This window comes from Mastacembelus armatus, chromosome 12 (genome assembly GCF_900324485.2).
Source record: "Mastacembelus armatus chromosome 12, fMasArm1.2, whole genome shotgun sequence".
Taxonomy (NCBI): domain Eukaryota; kingdom Metazoa; phylum Chordata; class Actinopteri; order Synbranchiformes; family Mastacembelidae; genus Mastacembelus; species Mastacembelus armatus.
In genome coordinates this window covers 2,420,613-2,441,050 of record NC_046644.1, presented here as the reverse complement: position 1 = coordinate 2,441,050, position 20,438 = coordinate 2,420,613, and the positions used below count along the sequence as shown (strand labels likewise).

At 39.6% G+C, this 20,438-nt stretch overlaps 2 protein-coding genes across 8 annotated transcripts in view; both read left to right on the top strand.

Moving 5' to 3' along the window:
- The first annotated feature begins 874 nt into the window (after positions 1-874).
- On the top strand, positions 875-17,100 carry odf2a (outer dense fiber of sperm tails 2a). Of its 7 annotated transcripts, none has more exons than XM_026297450.1 (19): positions 875-934; positions 1,409-1,525; positions 1,731-1,844; positions 1,939-2,109; positions 4,750-4,937; positions 5,155-5,275; positions 7,021-7,146; positions 7,686-7,760; positions 7,897-7,968; positions 8,164-8,280; positions 8,476-8,661; positions 8,868-8,977; positions 9,761-9,896; positions 10,132-10,242; positions 11,542-11,826; positions 14,503-14,603; positions 15,086-15,248; positions 15,584-15,709; positions 15,788-17,100. In XM_026297450.1, exons 2-19 carry the CDS (start codon positions 1,418-1,420, stop codon positions 15,956-15,958), a joined length of 2,481 nt encoding a protein of 826 aa, XP_026153235.1. In that variant the 5' UTR covers positions 875-934; positions 1,409-1,417; the 3' UTR covers positions 15,959-17,100. The 7 variants fall into 7 exon arrangements, with proteins under 7 accessions (XP_026153235.1, XP_026153239.1, XP_026153234.1 ...); XM_026297454.1 differs by having other exon boundaries at positions 885-1,028; positions 7,060-7,146; XM_026297449.1 differs by having other exon boundaries at positions 885-1,028; positions 7,024-7,146.
- A 708-nt stretch (positions 17,101-17,808) lies between these two features.
- Positions 17,809-20,438, top strand: part of sptan1 (spectrin alpha, non-erythrocytic 1) — a 38,757-nt gene continuing 36,127 nt past the window's right edge. The window contains exon 1 of the mRNA XM_026298126.1: positions 17,809-17,908. The gene's annotated coding sequence lies outside the window, so the exon portion shown is untranslated. The remainder of the gene's footprint in view (positions 17,909-20,438) is intronic.

Here is a 20,438-nt window from a genome sequence, read left to right as displayed (position 1 = left end):
TATACATTTATGCATTATGAATGCAGCCCTGCAACAAATTGTTATTATGCTCTTATGTCATGAATAAGGTTTAGAATGAGAATGTGTGGTTGTTCAATATCCTCCTGTATTGATGGCCCAACGAGGCTTTCGTGAAGCACTGAGGCTTCAGAACAAACTGTATCACAGAAGATTCATTACTCGAAGCCTCATTGAACACAGTCTTCAATGGTGTCACCTGCTGGCAAAAGTATCGAAGTGCAGCCAAATCATAAACGCGTCGTTGCCGTACATTAGAGTGCAAATATTACTGACATTCTGCTGAATTCAATGAGGATTATTGGATTTGTTTATACTATTTTTATTAGGATGTTTTCAGTAGACAATAGATAGATAGATAGATAGATAGATAGATAGATAGATAGATAGATAGATAGATAGATAGATAGATAGAAAAAAACCGAGGCCTCCTTATTTGTCAATGATCACGTGACCGATAGGCGCTTCGATATCAAGCATCAATGTTAGTACCTGACACACGCTTCGGATCCTCGGGGTCATACGTAACGTCGTTATGGCTACGGTACGGTATTACAGCACTACATTAAATTGGATGCTAGGAGCACCTTTACAACATTTAATTTAGACATTTTCCCAAACAGATGTGCAGCTATTTAAAGTGATATTATCATCCGACTTACATCAGGATTGATGAGTCGTCTGATATTTATTATTTGTATGACGATGTGCGTATAAACCACAAAAACACTCGTCTCCGGCGTTACCGGGGTTTGGTTTGATAGTTTGTCGCTAAGGAACGTTAGGACGTCCCCTCTGGCCCAGTCATTGTTGGAGAAGGGTGTCACGTGCTTTAAACGTACCAATCACAGGAAACATAGTAAGCGTCTCTGCCTGTCGATGTTTGTCCAAGCTTCCCCTACAACAGACATTTTAGGTTAGTTGCTTATTTTTCTCGGAAACAAGAAACTTTGTTGTGTTAATGAAGTATACTGTGGAGTCTTGACGACTATACTTTGGCTTCTCAAATGGTAAGAGCAGAAATGATAGAAATGCTGGAATTAAGGCCAGCTAGTAAGATCTGTAGTTCTTGGTTAGCCACGCTTGCTTCGTTTCTGTTTTTAAGAATTACACAGCCACGGCTACCATCTGAAGTGTTGTCTTACAGAAAACGTTGCCAGTGCAGGTGTTCTTGGTTGGAATTCCTAGCTCCAAATGTTTGTGTAGCAACATAATTCAAGTTGTGTTATTAGAAATTCTAAACACAAACATTACGACCCCCAGTAACTGATAACCAGTTGCTGTGCTACAGAGCTCATGCCCTCAGCTTTGGACCGAGGTCGATTTATCCTTTAAATTCTAATGTGAACAGTTACATTTGTTGTATTGCTTATCACCTACTGTTTCACAGAGGACGGCAATGAGACCCAGATCTGGTTCGCCTCCTGTTCACGTGCACGTCACTGATGCCACACCAGTCCATGTGCATGTAAAGAGCCATAGGACCAGTCCTGCCATAACAGCTCAGGTTAGAAACTGACTCTACTTATATTTGAACAGTCTATAATGTTGATGTTATTTCTTTTTAATATTTTCAGTTATTCTGATTTACTTTAAATGTGCACCTTTCTTCACCTAGCCCAATTGCTCCTGTTCATAATACACTCCTGTTCTCATACAGTGTAGTTATTGTTAGACAGCAGTGACACACTCCTGCATACTGTGTTTTAAAGATGAAGACTAAGATGGACAGTGGAAACCTCCGTCCTTCAGCAAAGGTAAAATCCCGAGTGCATTGGATTCCACCAGGAAAGACCTCCATTCAGGACGCTTCATATAAGTGGGAGGTAATGCATCATAAAGGGAAATTCCACCTCTTAGTTTTTTGTCTCAGCATTGTGAAAGAGATGTAGTGTTACTGAAAGTGTAATTTGCACCAAGGGTCCAACGCACCGACTTGAGATTACACCAGTGCTCCCTGAGCAAGAACCTGAATATTCTGCATTGCAATTGGCTGACCTCACATCAGAAGAAGAGCTACAGGGACGAATCAGCCAGTATGAAAAGAAAGTTGATAACTTACTGTCTGAAGTTAGCTCTCTGAAAAATGAGGTCAGTGTCTTCTCAGTTTCCACTTAAACAAGTTTCCTAGCATGCTATATTTCATTATAACTGGCTTTGTCTTTTTTGATGCATCACTGTTTGTAAGACCAGTACTCCAGGGGACTCAAGCCATCAATTTATATTAATATCATCATTAGTATCAATATTATTATTAGATAGTTATAAATTGGTTCACTTTTGGGATCTGCAGCAAATGCACAATATAATTTGCTTTAAAGGGACTACTTAATAAGCTTACGCATGAAGCTCTGTTTACTTGTCTCACAGCACAAGTAGTAATAGTAAATGTTTTGTTGGGATTTGGTTGTACTATCTACTAAGAGACCATCACATATGTTGAACTGCAGAGATCTCAACTATCTTTGTGTGGTTGCTACACTCGTGGCATCCACTGTACAAAATGGTGCCCTGTCAGATTTGTTTTTAATTTATCTTTTGAGAAAAATACATTTAAAATAACTATCTAAAGGGTTATAAAACAGTTTATACAAGGAAATCTTCTTAGTTGTAGTTTTGAAGTGACTTTTACACAACACTGACTATAAGGCCGTATTTTATGAGTCAAACAATCAGTCAATCTTTATTTATATAGCACCTTACAACAACCCAAGTTGACCAAAGTGCTTTACAACATTAAAAACAACTAAATAAATAAAGGATATATACAATAAAAAAGAATATAAAATAGCCCAAAAACACAAAAATGTCAGGGTGATGCTATGAACCCAAAGCCAGTCTGAATAAGTAAGTCTTAAGTTTAGCTTTAAACAGGGGCATCATTGACAAATGAGGAGGCCTCGGTTTGTAGAATCATGTAATACAAAGGGACTCTAAATCAATCTATCTATCTATCTATCTATCTATCTATCTATCTATCTATCTATCTATCTATCTATCTATCTATCTATCTATCTATCTATCTATCTATCTATAAAAAACATCCTAACAAAAATAGTATAAACAAATCCATTAATCCTCATTGAATTTAGCAGAATATCAGTAATATTTGCACTGTAATGTATGGCAGTGAGGTACGTAATTCAGTGGGAAGAGTGTTCCAGAGTTTGGGACCTGCCACTGCAACAGAAAAAAATCACCCCACTAGCAGATGTTGGCTGGCAGAATGCAAAGCTCTGTTGGGTTGGTAAGGACTTGAAATCTCACATAAGTACAAGGGTGCCATGCCATTAATTGCACTAAAAGTAAACAACAAAGTGTAGGACCAGTGAGATATGAGCATGCTATTTGGTGTTAGTCAGCGAGTGGGCTGCACCATTCTGTATGAGTTGCAAGCGATGGATGCCAGCTTTAATGCCAATATAAAGAGTGTTGCAATAATCTAATGGGGAGCTCATAAAAGCGTGGATGGCTTTCTTTAGGTCACTGCGGTTCAGAAAGGGCTTAACCAGGTGTAGCTGAAAAAAGCTTGCCTTGACAACAGAGTTAATTTGTTTGTGGAAATTTAAGTTGTTGTCTAAGGTCATCCCCAGGTTTTTGACCACCTCGTTAAAGTCAGGTGTCAGAGAGTCAAAACCAGAAGCTGCGAAACTGGGGAGGTTGGGGGTGCCAAAGAGAATACATTCTGTTTTGCTCTTGTTCAAGCTAAGAAAGTTCTGTGATAACCAGAGTTTGATGTCATCCAAACACCTATGGATGGATATGAGTGTGTCAAAAGAGTTAGAAACAAATGGCCGGTAGATTTGTAATTCATCTGCATACAGATGAAAGGAAACATATTCTTCCTAATGGTAACATGTACAAAGAAAATAAAATCATTCTTGGAACTTTTCTAGGAAAGCTTACAGATTGTTGTCTGGGTAAACCACTGTATTGTCACTGCTGGCAACATAAACTCCGAAGTGCTTCATGGTTCACACTAAGCCTAAAGCGTCTTTATCAGTGGTTAAATATCGTCAGAAAATCGCCTGAATCCTCAGTTGAACAGATCATGCAATTCTAACCCCATAATATAATTGCCTATGTCAACATTGTGACTCACAAAGAAAGAAATTCCTCCTAGCTAGCGAAGTTAGTGCCATAATACAGGACCCAGACTCCATTGGTAAGTGATAAGATTCAAAAACCCAGCAAAGATAAGGTGGAGGGAGAAGTGAGGAGATGCATGTGTCCTTTTGTTTAATTGTTTAGTTGTGCTTTATTGTGCACAGAGTTGAACAATCATTTAACATTATCACAGAGGAAAATATTACCTGCCATTTGTTTGGTTTATCTAAGAGTGATTACAGTTTTGGTGTTTGCTGCTGCTTACACTTCCCCATGGTCTGTCACAGTAGTGGGGAAAAAAAGAAGTGCACTGTTTTACCGAAGTCATTTATTCCAGAAATAAGTTGGCCAAAGTCAGGTTCATAAATTGGCCTAAGTCATCTAATCTTCTAATGTTACTTAAATGAATGACACCATTATTTGCATGTCAATAGTCATGTGTTGCCATAACCTTTTTGTGCGAAATGATTAATGAATATAATATACTGTATATCTGTATTTTCAGTTTTTTGAAAAACTTGAAAATATGACGTAGGCCATTATTTTAAGTGGGTGACAATATGCAAAATCCCTGCATCACATGCATCCACAATAGCAAATAACATCTGTACTGTATGTGTGCAGGTTAAACTGAGAAAGAAGGAGCAATTGCTGGAGCGTCAGTTGGAGCAGCTGAGTGTCTCCCAGAGGGTAATTGCCAAGCAGGAGGAAGAGCTGGCTGAGGTGACTAAGGAGCTGGAAGAAACTGAGTGGGAGAACACAAGATTACGTCAATCTATGGAGAAGATGTTGGAAGAGACTGAATTCAACAGGCAAATATTCTACTAAACACCTTTACAGTACTTCATGTGAAAAAAATTCAATTCAAAATTCAATTCTGTTTGTGCTGATATTGTGTCTATAGAATCTCAATTAAAAAAATCAAAACTACATGTGTGTAATAGATCATATATTCATGTCTACCTTTAGATATATTCTTGTAACAATAGTAATAGAGCTTTTCTTAATATAGACTCTTTTCTTGGACAGTACACCGCAAGATAAAGATGCTCTGCTAAAGAAACTAATGGAGGCTGAGGTGGATGGGTCAGCAGCTGCAAAGCAAGTCTCAGCCCTGCGAGAGTCGGTTTCCAAACTGTGTGGTGCCAGTGTGAGTAATAATTCAATATTTGGCCTCAGTATATACTCCTCTCCAAAGGTATTGTAACAGTGAGGCCAGTTCCTTTATTTTTCCTGTGGACTGAAAACATTTGGGTTTGACATCAAAAGAAGAATATGAGACAAGAGGCAACATTTCAGCTTTTATTTCCAGGTATTTACATCTGGATCTGATACACAACTTAGAAAGTTGCATTATTTGTAATGTAACAACACATTTTTAAGTGAGCAAAAGTATTGGAACAGCTCACCACAGCGTCTTTCAGTTGTTGTTTTGGGAGGTTAATCCTTTCAGTCTCCTCTTTAGGAGGTAAAATGCTGCTCTATAGGGTTTAAGTCTGGAGACTGACTTGGCCAGTCTAAAACCTTCCACTTCTTGCCGTGATGAATCCGTTGTTGTTTTTGCAGTGTGTTTTGGGTCATTATCTTGCTGCATGATGAAGGAACTCCCAATCAGTTTGGTTGCATCTTTCTTTAAATTGTCAGACAAAATGTTTCTGTAGAAGTCTGAGTTCATTTTGCTGCTGCCATCATGTCTTATATCAAATCTTCCATGAAGATTAGTGAGCCCATCCCAGAAGAAGTTATGCAAGCCCAAGACATTACATTGACTCCACTGTCTTTCACAGATGAGCTTGCATGTTTGGGATCATAAGCAGATCCTTTCTTTCTCCAAATTTTAGGCTTTAAATCACTCAGGTTTAATCTTTGTCTCGTCAGTCCATAAAACTTTGTCTTAGAATTTCTGAGGCTTGTCTCTGTAATTTTTGGCAACTTCCTGCCTGGCCTTCCTCTTCTTTTTGCTAATGACTTTTGTTCATGAAGTCTTCTGTGAACAGTAAATTGTGATACCTTCACTCCTGCCCTCTGGGGGTTGTAGCTGATGTCACTAACAGTAGTTTTAGGGTCTTTCTTTACAGCTCTCAATGTTTCTGTTGTCAAGTGCTGCTGTTTCCTTGGTCTACCTGTTTGAAGTCTGCTACTTAGTGCATCAGTGATTTCCTTCTTCTTAGGGACATTCCAAATGGCTGTACTGTCTATGGCCAATGTTTGTGCAATGGCTCTGATCAATTTTCCATCTTCTCTCAGCTTTGTTTTTCACCCATAGACAGCTCTGTGGTTTTCATGTTGGTTACACCTCCGACTATAAATGCAGTCTGCACAGATAAAACCCAAATTTGAAACTGAGTGCAGACATTCAGCACTATTTATTGTTTGAATAATCACTGAAATAGGACACACCCGGGCAACAAAACACACCTGTCAGTCATATGTTCCAATACTTTTGCTCACATGAAAAATAGTTGGGTTCAAACAAAAGTTAAGTTATGTATCAGATCCAGATGTAAATACCTGGATATAAAAGCTGAAATGTTGATCTCTTGTCTCATATTCATCTTTTGACGTCAAACACGAATGTTTACAGTCTACAGCAAAAATAAAGGAATTGGCCTCACTGTTCCAATACCTTTGGAGGAGAGTGTATGTCCTGTTCCAGAAACTTGTGAACTTATGTGAAAATGGCAGTTTAGGTGCCAATCTATGGTAATTTTGGTAGGCTTGAAAAGCATCTTCTGAAAGGGTGTCATTCTCTGATGCAAAAATTGCATATTGTTGTAGCATATTTTTGGAAATGACAGTTTATATTATTAAATTGAGTGATTTTTCAGAAACATTTTTTGGACTTTATTTGGTGAACCAGTGTCTTTGGCCTTTTGTATCTGTTTGCTTGTAAAGAAGCTCTCTGGCTCTGAGTCTTTACTCTTGGCCCGTCAGAAGGAGCTGTTGCTGCAGAAACTGGAGACATTTGAGGCCACAAACAGAACACTACGGCACCTTCTCAGGGAGCAGCATGGATCTCGGGTACTGTGTTAAACACATTATCAAACATTGTCTACATCTGCTAAAACTCCAGGGAGTTGTATGTTAAACTGATTCCAAAGGGCCACTCTGGTTGTTTGGATGTGGGATGCTAACAGAGTGCAGAAAGTGGAGATCACCACATTCCCAAACCCTCAGACCTCAGACGAGAGGGTTAGCCCATATGGTGCTGAGATTCGTTCCTGGTTGGTCAGGGGCACCAGGCACTCAGTATCCATTGGAAAAACCACAGTGCTGCCTTCTACTGTTACCTCAACTGACACCTCTACACCACCATCATTCACCATTTGCTGTGATGATGAGAAAAGTACATGGTTTGGATACTGTGTTTGTTGGTTTTGGATATTGACCGTATGATTTCAAATACAAGTGGTGAACATCCATACTCTGGCAGTCTACAGCAAAGTGTGGAATATTTTATTTGTTGTATTAACAGCTGCTGTAGCTGTTAGCCTCTCAGTGTGTTTTGTTTGTAACACTGCCTCAGACTTTGTGTCTGTTGGGAATCCGTTTTTGAGCAGGTGGAGTCAGTCCAACTTTCAGAACAAAAGGATGAATTAATGACGAGACTGGCAGACACAGAGGCAGAAAATGCTGTGAGTTTGATAGCAGGCAAAATTGACTTACTTTCATTTTAATTAGCTTAAATGGTTTGTTTTTTTAATAGTTGACATTCCTTTTTATGTTTTGTGTTGTTTATCTTGATGTAAATATCTTTTTTTCTTTTGACAGCATCTTGTGGTGAAACTTCAAAAGAAAGAAAGAGAGGTTAATCAACTCTCCAAACTTTTAGACACTGAGAAGGTACTCAGAACCCAACAGTCAGTATGCATAATGCATTTTTACTGTAAATATGTCTTGATCAAACAGTGAAGCTGGCTAAAACAAGGATCCAAACCAAAGCAACATCTTCCTTAAGCATTCAATTTTTTAGTTAAGTATGTCAAAGTAGAATACATCTTTTAGTAATGTAAGTTCTTCTGGATTTTGGGAATGCAGAAGAATGCCAAAAGTACAGCTGATTTGTCCAAGAATCTGGAGTCAACAAGAGCTCATTTACAAGCACAGCTCCGCAGCAAAGAAGCAGAGAACAACCGACTTACTGTGCAGATAAAGGTTTGTCAAGGGATTTTCTCTGTCAAGAACATTCCATTTTGCATACCTATTATTATTTTTATATTATTATTATTGTTACTACTATGATTATAGTTAGACTTGTCAAACACTGTCAAGTATGTCTCTTCATCATCAGTGTTATCACAAACAGTAGACCCAACTATAGTCTTTGGTTTTCCCCTTCTGTTGGTGCAGAACCTGGAACGAGCAGCCAACCAGCAGAAGGCAGAGATGGATCATCTAAGGGAGCACGTAAAGAGGCTAAAGCAGCAGGCCAGTGCAGATCGAGAGGTTCTGAAACAAGTCACACGAGCCCAGAAACAGCGAGCTGAGCGCAGTGAGGACACTACAGGCCAGATGAGTGCCCAGCTGCTGGATATGGTAGGGCCACATCACAGAGCAGATAGGCACTTGTACTAAAATGCAGGATTTATTGTCACAGAGACACAAGATGCAGGACTGTTTGGTTCATATAATTGATTTTTCCCACCCTAATTAGTTATGGTTGTCAATTATTATATTATTGACTGTATATTAAAGAGAAACCTTTGTGAAATCGCAGGTATTTCTGTTTTTCTGTGTAACAGGAGAAGCAGTTGGTAGATGCACTGTCAGCAGCTGAGACCTGGCAAAGTCGCCATGCCCAAGAAGTGAAAGACAAGACTAAACTGGAGATAGAACTGTCAGTGTTGAACAGGTAATTGCAGTTCTCATACAGCTCCCAATACAGACAAATAGGTAGTATATTTCCATGTAATTATTTGAACACTGGTTTTAATTTTAAACTGCAGTCAGGCCACAATTTTTAGTAAAATATGCACAGGTAGTATGGCAAAAAGCAGAAGGGACAGTACACTCAGAATGGTAAGCACTACTTAATAGTGGGAGAGAAAGAGATTGAACCAACTTAGAACATGAAAATATATTGTCAAATAAAGGACGAGACTCAAATAATGAGAATACACCATAAAGCTATACTAAATGATAGTTATGATATCTATGACAATTTAGCAGTGCCACAGAGGAGATTATTTCTGGTAAGAAGGCTTTTGAGCATCATGACATAACAGCAGCACTACCTACATCTTCCAAGATGATCACACAGTTGAGTCCAACTTCCAAAAAGCAGAGGCTTTATTGCAGTTGTTAAATATTAGTTGTATTAGTTTTAGAGTACCTAAGTATAGTTTTGGTAAAAAGAGCAGCATCCAGAGGAGCTAACTTCATCTTGACATAAAAGTAAAGTTAAACCACTATTAACAGATATTTCTATACTTAACTTTGCACATATGTTGAATGTCATCCCTGATATCATTTTTAGAGGTATTTTCCCAAAATGCTCTGCTATTAAAATGACACCAGATATTACAGGTTTAGCACAGAAGACACACAGGTTATCCTACCAAAATTGCTATTACATGCATATAACATTCCACTATGAAAAACAAGTTTGATGTTGATATGTCATGTGGTACAACAGCTGTATAGCAGAGCTCACCGAGCAGCTGCAGAGAACAGAAGATAAATGCAGAGTGGAGAGAGAAGCCCTGCTGGATCACTTGCATGACCTGACCACACAGAGTACTGCTGCGAAACTGGAGAACCAGTCCCTCAAGGTGACACATAAAAAACCCCCCACTAAATTCCCTTTACAGTGACAACAAATTTATTAAATATTACCCAGAGCTTCCTGTGATCAGAGTTTCTGTATAGCTGTAATGCTTTTGTGACTTGGGTAATATATTTCCTGGCTTTGATTTTCATTTTAATAACCTTAGAATTACATTTCTTGGTTATATACATCATTATATACATGATGACACATAATGTAAACCTGTGTGTTCCTGTTAGGCTACAGCATCTGCGGTGGAGGGGAAGCTTGCCTTGTCTCAGTCAGAGCTTCAGCAGGTTAAAGCTTCCATCAAGCAATATGAAAGCCTACTGGATAGCTATAAGATCCAGGTAAATTAATCATGTGTAGACAAAGAATGCAACGGTTTGAAAAAGCAGTGGATGACAGTACCATGCCCCCTGTTAATGTCCATGAAATTGTTGGATGAAAGTTATAGATGTAACTACAGTTCTATGAAGTCTGGATGACTGCCAGTACATAATACCTTAGCGTGCTCATGTGCAGAAGGTCATGACCTTATTCCAACACAAGTAACTTGGGTGGTGTGTGCGGTAAGTTATATGAGCCTGTCACCAAGCAGTCATCCTACAGAATCTTCTCATCAACATTCAAAGTGATAGTGAATCATGATGGTTTTCCAGAATTTCATAGAACCAGTTATATTCATAACTCTGATTCTGTTTCATTCTTCTTGACTGCCAGAGGTGGTGTGTAACTCCTGATGGACTTCATAACAACAAAATCACAAATCTATACTCAGTGAGAGAGCCTTTGTTTAGACACAGCAGAACCCTCCAATTCTATACACAACAGACAAACCCAAGTGACACATATGCTCTTGATACCCGAACCAGACATATTAGGTCAGCAACAGGAAGCAGCTCCTCCACAACTGCCTCCTTTGCAATTGACTCAGATATTCTGCCTCTTACTTTCTTCTTCCACAATAAAAAGACAACTGTCAACATCAGTGCCATTTACAACTTCTTGTCAGATATATTCTTAGTTAGAAGTAGCTATCATTTATCTGTGGTGGGCAAGAATGGTGTAAACATGTTATGAATATGCTGCTTGGTATGTCTTCAGTATAGATTTTCCACTTTCCCTTATTGAAAGATGAATATAGCCTACTGCCACCTAATGCTAAGGAGGGTTAGGGTTATGGTTATATCAAGAGACACTGCCAAGGCACAGCAGACACCTGTCACCACCAGCCTCTGGTTTGAGAGGGACGAGGCAGGAGTAGAAAGCGGTGAACATAACGGCAGGTAGCATGACCATTGGGGGCTGGACCAATGAGTGATTCACTGTGTGAGAAAGTTGCCCCAGACTGAGGCAGCTATAGCCACAAATTAAATTCAGCTTTATGGGGGAAAGTAATTCAGAACAAAAAAGCTGTAACACTCGTTGTACCGAGTTGAAAACTCTCCAGCAAGTAATAAAAGCATCTGAACAAGGGAAACCTTGGGAAGTGAAACAAGGGAAGTGTACACTTCTAAAATCATGTCATCTAGGTCAAATGTGATATAAGGCTTTCTGTGTGTGCTCATGATGGATATCCAGGTATTACAGTTAGGAACAATCCAATAGAACCCATTTTTTTCCTTCTGCTCACTGTCACCATGCAGGTGGAGAAAACTCGGGCTGAGGCGGATGAGTATGGTACTCGGCTAACTAAGGCAGAGCGGGACGCCCAAATGGTGCGGGGGGAGCTGGAGCAGGAGATAGAAGAAGTGCGCAGGGAGCTACTGGGACGCCTAGCAGAGCTGGAACCTCTTCCTGAAGCCTTACAGCGCTCTGAGCTGCAGCTGCAAGAGGCTCAGGAGAGGGAACGCAGCCAGGAGAGACGCAGCATGGAGCTCAGTACAACCCTGACAGATCTCCGCATGAAGGTCACAGTCTTATGCATGCAGGTTCAAGTTAGCATCACAAAATAAGGATATTAAATGACAAGTCATTGCGCTAATCTAAACTAACCTAATCAGATATTGGCTTAATTTTCTTGACAAAAACAGTAAGTGACCAGTATTTCAAATTCTGGCCTCTGTACTATGTGTATGTGCATTTAGTAACTCTAGAGGAAATTTGAGGCAAGTGATTTTGCTAATAAAAGCACACACAACATTAATCAACACGCATTATCAAAAAAAAAAAAATCAAAATGTTGGCATAACAATGGTTAGTCCATAGCTGACCAACAATGTCTAATGCAGATTTATTATATAAGTCCCAAGCCACCTCAGCTGGTTCCTCTCAGTGTGGAGGAGCAGCGGTTCAACTCCAAGCTCCTCCCGGGTGACCGAGCTCCTCACCCTATCTCTAAGGGAGTGCCCAGATCTTGTCCTTTTGGTCATGACCCAAAGCTCATGACCATAGGTGAGGGTTGGAACGTAGATTGACTGGTAAATCAAGAGCTTCGCCTTTCGACTCAGCTCCTTTTTCACCACGACAGACCGGTACATTGATTGCATTGCCGCTGCTGCAGTACCTGCCATTCCGTTCTTCCCTCACTCGTGAACAAGACCCCAAGATTCTTTAACTCCTCCACTTGAGGCAGAATCTCTCCTCCGACCAGGAGATTGCAAGCCACCTTTTTCCGGTTGAGAACCATGGCCTCGAACTCGGAGGTGCTGATTCAGCGCATGCTAATTCAGCACATTCAGAAGGTCCTGGCTCAGTGATGCCAGCAGGACAACATCATCTGCAAAAAGCAGAGGTGCAATCCTGTGGTTCGTGAACTGGACTCCCTCCGGCCCCTGACTGCGCCTAGAAATTCTGTCCATAAAAATAGTGAACAGAACCGGTGACAAAGGGGAGCCCTGCCGAAGTCCAACATGCACTGGGAACAGGTCTGATTTGCTGTCGGCAATGCAAAGCAGACTCTTGCTCTGTTTGTACAGAGACTGGACAGCCCTTAGTAAAGGGCCCCGGACATGGTCGAATGCTTTCTCCAAGTCCACAAAGCACATGTAGGCTGATTGGGCAAACTCTCATGAACCCTTGAGCACCCTGGAGAGGGTATAGAGCTGGTAGAGTGTTCCACAACCAGGGTGATGACCCCATTGTTCCTCCTGAATCCGAGGTTCTACTATTGGCCGAATTCTCCTCTCCATTACTCTGGCATACACTTTCCTGGGAAGGCTGAGGACTGTGATTCCCCCTGTGGTTGGAACACACGCTCAGGTCCCCCTTCTTGAAAAGAGGTACTGTCCCCCTTCTTGAAAAGAGGTACTGTCCCCAATCGACACGTGATGTTGCAGAGTCGTGTCAGCCAAGACAGCCCAACAACATCCAGAGACTTGAGGTACTTCAGGGCGGATCTCGTCCACCCCCCGTACATTGCCTTGCGACCGAGGAACTTCTGAACCACCACAGTGACTTCGGCTTGGCTGATTGAATAAACCAGCCTCCGAGTCCTCAGCCTCTGCTTCCTCTATGAAAAGCGTGTTGGTGGGATTGAGGGAGATCCTCGAAGTATTCCTTCCACTGCCTGATGATATCCCCAGTTGAGGTTAACAGCTCCCCGCCTCCACTGTAAACAGTGTTGGCAGATCACTGCTTGCCCCTCCCGAGTTGACGGACGGTTTGCCAGAATTTCCTCAGGGCTGACAGATAGTCCACTCCATGGCCTCACCGAACTCTTCCCAAGCCTATGTTTTTGCCACCGCCTCGGGCCGTTGTACGCTTGGCCTGCCGGTTTTTCACACATTTGTCACACTAAATGATTCAGATCAAACAAATTTTAATATTACACAAAGATAACCTGAGTAAATACAAAATGCAGTTTTAAAATAATGAATTGTCTCTCCAAACCTGCCTGGCCCTGTGTGAAAATGTAATTGCCCCTCCTCACTAAATCATGAATGAACTGTGCTTAGCCACATTTTTTCGAAAGAGTTAGTTTTGAGTTAAACTTCATTTGTCATACCCAGGCCTGATTACTGCCAGACCTGTTGAATCAAGAAATCACTTAAATAGAACCTAAGTGTAGCATGCTAAAAGATCTAAAAAAGCAATACATCATGCTGTGACCTAAAGAAATTCAAGAACAGATGAGAAACAAAGTAATTGATATGTATCAGTCTGGAGAGGGTTACAAGCAAGACTTTGGGACTCCAGCGAACCACAGTGAGAGCCATTATCTTCAAAGGAGTGGCCAGCCTAACAAAATTGTGTTCATGATTCAACTATGGGAGAGTTCCCTGAGAAAGCTGCTGCTGACCAAAAAGAATACAAAGGAAATCTTGATTAACTCCAAAACATTTGGGCAAATATTCTAAGGACTGATGAGACAAAAGTTGAGATGCTATGGCACAACCTTTAACAGGCTGCTTGAAAACCCAGTTGTTGGAGGCAATTATTTTTTCACTTTTTGTTCTGAATCATTTAAGTGTGACAAATATGCAAAAAGCACTGTAGATAGTCACAATAAAAATATCTCAGAGGTATGAGAAATGGTCTTCGCATTTCTTTTCCATAGTTAATCAGTTCTGACTTTGTTAAATACAACTTTCAAACAAGGTGCTCATTGGTGGCTGGAGGGCTAATTATTCAGTTACATCCACAATAATGTGCTTTTCTTATGTTAGGTGGAGACCCAAGGGAGTCAAATGGAGCTCTTTAGACAAAAGAACAAGGTTCTCCTGGAGGAGAACAGACAACTTCAGCAGCATGTGGAGAGTTTGGAAAGGTCTGTTTTACTTCACTGACTTTGCCACTTTGTCCAGACCAGAGGTTTTCAAATGTGACATGGTGCCAATTTGTCAAATTAGCATATTTCTGTAAGTTTATTCATGATGGGAAATTATACTGGAAAGTGTAAGTCACACAGTGTCAAAAAAATATGCTCTATAGTTGTGTGTTCATATTTAAATGGATTAGTGTGAATTTTGATGCCAAACATTTGAAAACCTCAGGTTCAGGCTATATAGCACAGGTTTAGTTAAATAAGCAGAAATTACTCGCCAAAGCTACTCCTGCCTCTTGTGTAGTGACCTACAAGAGAAGCAGTCACAAACATTCATAAAAAAAAACATTTTCTGATAATTAGTTTCATAAATTGTATGCCGGTGTCATTCACAAATTAGTGTTGATAATATACCTTGTAAAGAATGAAACCACCTATAACTATTTGTTGTTGTTGTCAATATTCTTTCTTTTGTCAATGTGCAGAAAGCTGGTGGAGGCCACCAATCAGAACAGTGACCTATTGACTGTCATTGCCAAACGTGATGACACTATCCAGAGCAATCAGGTCCGTCTGGAAGAAAAAACAAGAGAATGCTCCCTACTGAGCCGGAAGCTGGAGGAGGCTCTAGATGATGCTCACCAACAGGTCTAAGTCTCAAAGCAGCTATATCCAGCTAAACACTGGCCATACTAAATGGATACTTAAGACCTCAGTAGAAGCCCAACTGCTGCATTAAAGAATATAGCCTCCTCTCTCATTTCAATGAGACGTCTGCATTGACAGATTCACATCCAGAAGTTATTTTGAAGAAATGCTGGGTTGCCTGGCAAATGAGCTGAAACTGGCAAACTTTTTAAATCTGTCTGAACACCTGCTGATGCATGCACATCTGCTTGTCATGAAGTGCATGTTGTTAAGATATATAAGCATCACCTGATGTTTCCCATTAATTAACATCAATGCATTATATTTATTTCCAGATGTTGGAGACCAGAGACCATGCTGCCACCAAAGAACGTTCCACTCAGTCCAAGATGATGGAGTTGGAAACCCAGCTTAGTAAGACAACCACAGAAATCAACCAAATGCAGCGCAGCAAAGAGCAGGTAAATACCTTCATTAATAGGTTGCTCAAATTTTGGTTTGTATAAACACTCTATAAAGCATGTATTTATGATGATTAGGTGGAGCGAAAATATCAGAGCCGACTGCAGGACATGAAGGATCGCCTGGAGCAGTCAGACAGCACCAACCGAAGCCTACAGAACTATGTTCAGTTCCTTAAAGCATCCTACACCAATGTATTTGGAGATTTGGGCCTTAGCAGCTCACTGTGGGCTCCCTCACCCCTCTGATAAAAGTCTGAAAGATGCCTTACTCACATAAAAACTGTATTCATAGGGACTTTAAATTAAAATGAGACAAAGTACTTGTTGAACAATTTGTTGTTTATTGTCACCTCTGAAACTTTTCACTTTACCAGTTCTCATTTTATGAATTCCTTCAACTCAATGAATGCATTTCTACCATTTTTTAAGTTTTCAGCACATAATTTGAGTTGAGAATGTAACTGACAGGAGTTAGTTATCCAATTAGCCGTTTAAAGCATTGACATGTTAGATGAGCTATGTGATAAAGGACGTGCAATGCAAAATGTGTGACCTTAAATTGTGTGCAGTCAGCATCTCACCTCATGGTTTTGTACTGAAATAAAGTACATCAAAAATGCCTACTAGGCATTTTTCTATGCAAAAATGAGTCATAACACATTAAACAGAAGCTTATTGAGTTCAAAGGGAAATCATTGTTATAGACATCATGTACTCGTTGGTTTTCTTGGTTTTCCATTGTTTTCCATGATTTCAATCCAAATAGTCTCATGTGCATTTCCAGTTTTTACTACACCTGTTTTTCAAAGCTGTTGTGTTGAGTGTGTTTTGATGGCAGCTTGTAGTATTTAAGATTCAATGTGGACTTTATAAATATATATTTTGAAATGAGGTTTTTACTTTACATGCCAAAGACAGAAACTGCATTTTTAGCCAAGCATTGCATAGTTATGACAGCTGGTCGTCCATTTTCTATTAGAAAAAAGAAACATATCTTTCAGAAATTTTGAATGGATTTCATTGTCTAAATCTTGCCACTGTGTTACCCAAAATAAAGAAGTTGTACTGTATATTGTATTTATACTGTGCTATAGATTTAATTTTTCTTTGTAACAAAGCCATTTGTGATACATTATGTGCTTACATGTATCTGTGCTTTTCAGTTATATGGTGCTGAAGACAGTGGTGCTATTGCTGTCCTATGGCTGGTACAAGACTGTTTCAAAATAGTTATTGTAGGTGTATGTTCTCATATACACCCAGGTGTTACCAGAATCAATACTTGGTAATCATGCTTTTTGTTGTTACAGTGTATAATTTATACCGGAAAAATGTATATACTATACATTACTGTAAAGCTGCAATAAAACAAAATATTTTTCACTTGATTCAAACTGACTGAAAATGAATGAATACATGTAATTTTCTGGACTTGTATTCTGTGCATGCCACATCATGATAAACAGGATACAGTAGAACACTGGTATTAACTGTGTGTGGGCTTGTGGACTTTCTGTAGTCACTGTCATTTTGACAGTTAATAAGGTATTATAGCTCATAACATAGCACCTGTTTCATTATTCACTGTCATGTTGAAATTTACAAAGTAAAACTGAACTACACAACAGGCATAAGAATACAGTCATTGTAAGGGTTGCATATGCATCAGATATAGAGGTGTAATACTTAACTGTTATTGATATTGAATGTATATTTTCAGTTTACATTAGAAAGGTGGTGTTAAATATGAACGATCTCTACCAATATGTAACAGTAGACAATGTGATGTGTGTAATCAGCAAACAATTACCCTTACAAAGTGTGTTGCTGTACACTGTGTACAGTGAGGAGTAGCCTGGACTTTGTGTGAAAAAATGTGACGCTTGCCTACCAGCTTTCAGTTCTGGTTATTCGTGACTGCTGATTTGTGTCACAACCACTATTACTGCACAATTTTACATAGCAATGATAATCTCTGAAGTAACATTTTGTGTTGAGTATGTTACGTGTATAGATCGTTTCGGCTCCAGTCGGTATTTATCGTTTTCATCCGTAGAGCTGCAGAAAATGACGTCACATTCGGGTTAAAAAAAAAAAAAAAAAAAAAAACAGCCGTCCCAGAGAGCAGCTGCGTATCGTACATCGTCGGTCGGTTTCGATAAATTCCATCTCACAAGCTTTTCGAAGCACACCAAGGTATGAAAAATGTCTATGCTTTTATTGCGTCAATCGTGTATTAAAAAGGACTCAATGCAGACTGTAAACTGTGCTTTCCTGATTGATCTGTTGATTTGTGTTCCCCGGCTGCTGAATTCAGGGGTTAGCATTAGCTAGGTTAGCTGCATTCCTTTTGTTAAACGACTTTTAACTATAGTACAGTAACGTATGTAAAATGCAAGCTGGTGATGGCTTGTCACGTTGTCTCTAGACTACCAGGTTGCCGTTATATATCGTCTAGTTAAACATTAATCCTAACGTTACCCAATAACATCCATTAGCTTAGACTATAGCCAACCTGCGTCAAATTCATGCAAAGTGGTTGACTCAAACCTTCATAGGCCGATATATCGAACGTCAACAAATTATTATGTTTTCTGTCTAGGAAGTGTATTGCTTTTTAGGTTTCAAATGTTCGCGTTAACGAACCAAAACCACGGGCTGCTAACGCTAACGTAGCTAACGTCCTTTAGTTATTGTGCGGTAACTTGAGTCACATCTGATTTTCCAGTATGCATTAAAATAATATATGTGTGGATGTAACGCTATGTGTATGGTGTGCTTTGACTCAGTCAGCGGTAACTGGAATAACAATAAAAAGGCTGTGGGGATGGCTAACTACAGCAGCTTGTCGGCCGCGGCGGAAAGGGAGCCGCCCAGTTCAGCTGAGTACCTTTGGACATATGGACCCAGCTGCCAGAGTGCTGGCCTTCATTCATGTCACTGTTGACCGCTTTATTCTTAATTTGTCAAATTCATTAACTTGCGTTACATGTTATAAAGGAGTGGTCCGTGTCCATGAAAATAGCTTGGTATTTTGAACAGAGCATGACAAATATGTGACTTATATAAAGATAGTGTTTGTATGGCAAGCTGTTTTAACATCAAATAGATCGACAGGACTCACATTTAATAATAAAAGTAGTTTTTCCATTCAAATCAATGAGCATTTCTTACTAGTCAAAATTTCATTGCAGACTAGTCATCAATACATTACAGATATGTTTAATTACAGTCGTGACTAGTCATAAATACATTATAGATATCTTAAATGTGAATTGTGTCAGTCTGATAAATGCTAAAATGGCGTAGCTGTATCTGTGACGTTATTTCAGATATCCAAAATGGAATTGTAACTAGTTCAAATGTAATTGTAGATATCTTGAATTAGAATTGTGACTAGTCACATTGTAGTTTTGACTAGTCAAAATGTACTTTCAGTTATCTGAAATGGCATTATGGATATTGAAGGGAAATCTATTTGGTGATAAAATGGCTTGTTATAAGGTTGTGGAAAATAGGAGCAGATAACGTGAAGGTGCTATCTCAAACGTCTGCTACTAACTGTCCCACAAACGGATTTGTCAGAGTGGTGCCAAATTCTTCACGTAGCAGTTGCCCCTCTAGTCCATGGTCCTTTAATTAGCCTAGGAACACATAAGGCAACACACACCAGCGGCAGGTGATGCACAACATAACACCCACACCCATTATTTCCTACATTAGCCTACACACTGTCTGCCAACTGACGTGCTATTGTCCTGTTCTTCTGGTGTTGGCAACGATAAGCCACCGCACCGTTATGTCCTGACTCGACTGTCCATTAGGATCATCTGTTTACAAAGGACAAAGACACTTGGTAAATTGTCTGAAAAATTGTTTCAAACATGGATCAAACAGTTGGCTCAGTGTGTATTTAATCAAAAATATACCTTTTCACATTCATGTAATAAACTGGGGTCTTTCTTGACATTCTCACTGCTCAGATGATTATATTATGTCAAAAATGTCATCTATGGTGTTATTGACAAAAACAACGCTGAGCTGCTGCAGTACTCACCCATTACAGTACTCCTGCACTGAATTCACCCCAGGTCACACACATTTAATAATGCAACACATGGTATGCCACTGATGTGTGTTGCCTTTGAGCTGCTCATCTGGTCATGCATTTTCTGTTAGGAAAAAAAACATTTGTTTCAGAAACTTTGAGTGTATTTAATTTAGTCTAAATCTTGCCACTGCAAATTCACAGTGTGGAATCGTAATTTAATATTTTGTAGGCCTCAGGCAATGCTTCTGAAACAGTTTAGTCATTTGACAGCAGGTGAAGAGAGTGGATTTAAGAAGTGGCTGTAAATTTACAGATCCATCCAGTCCCCTGTCCTGATTAATGTTATGGTTGCATTGCTGTGTAAGATTTATTCCCTGTTTCTATCCTACTACCTGTATAGGAGAGTATTTATTGACCCAGATTGTCATTCACTATCCTTTTTAAGTTTAAAATTCATTCTATGCTTGAGCTTAATAATGATGGCAGTTTTATAAAACAAAATTAAACATGTGGCATATATCATTGTTTGGCCGCAGTTATTGCTGACTCTTGGATGAGGAAGACTAATTGTATATCCATCAGATCCACAACCGGGAACATTTTAGATAGCGAGTAGTTCTGCAGCACTGCCAACCTTTGCTAGTAATGCAAAGAGTAATAGGTCATTGCTATGAG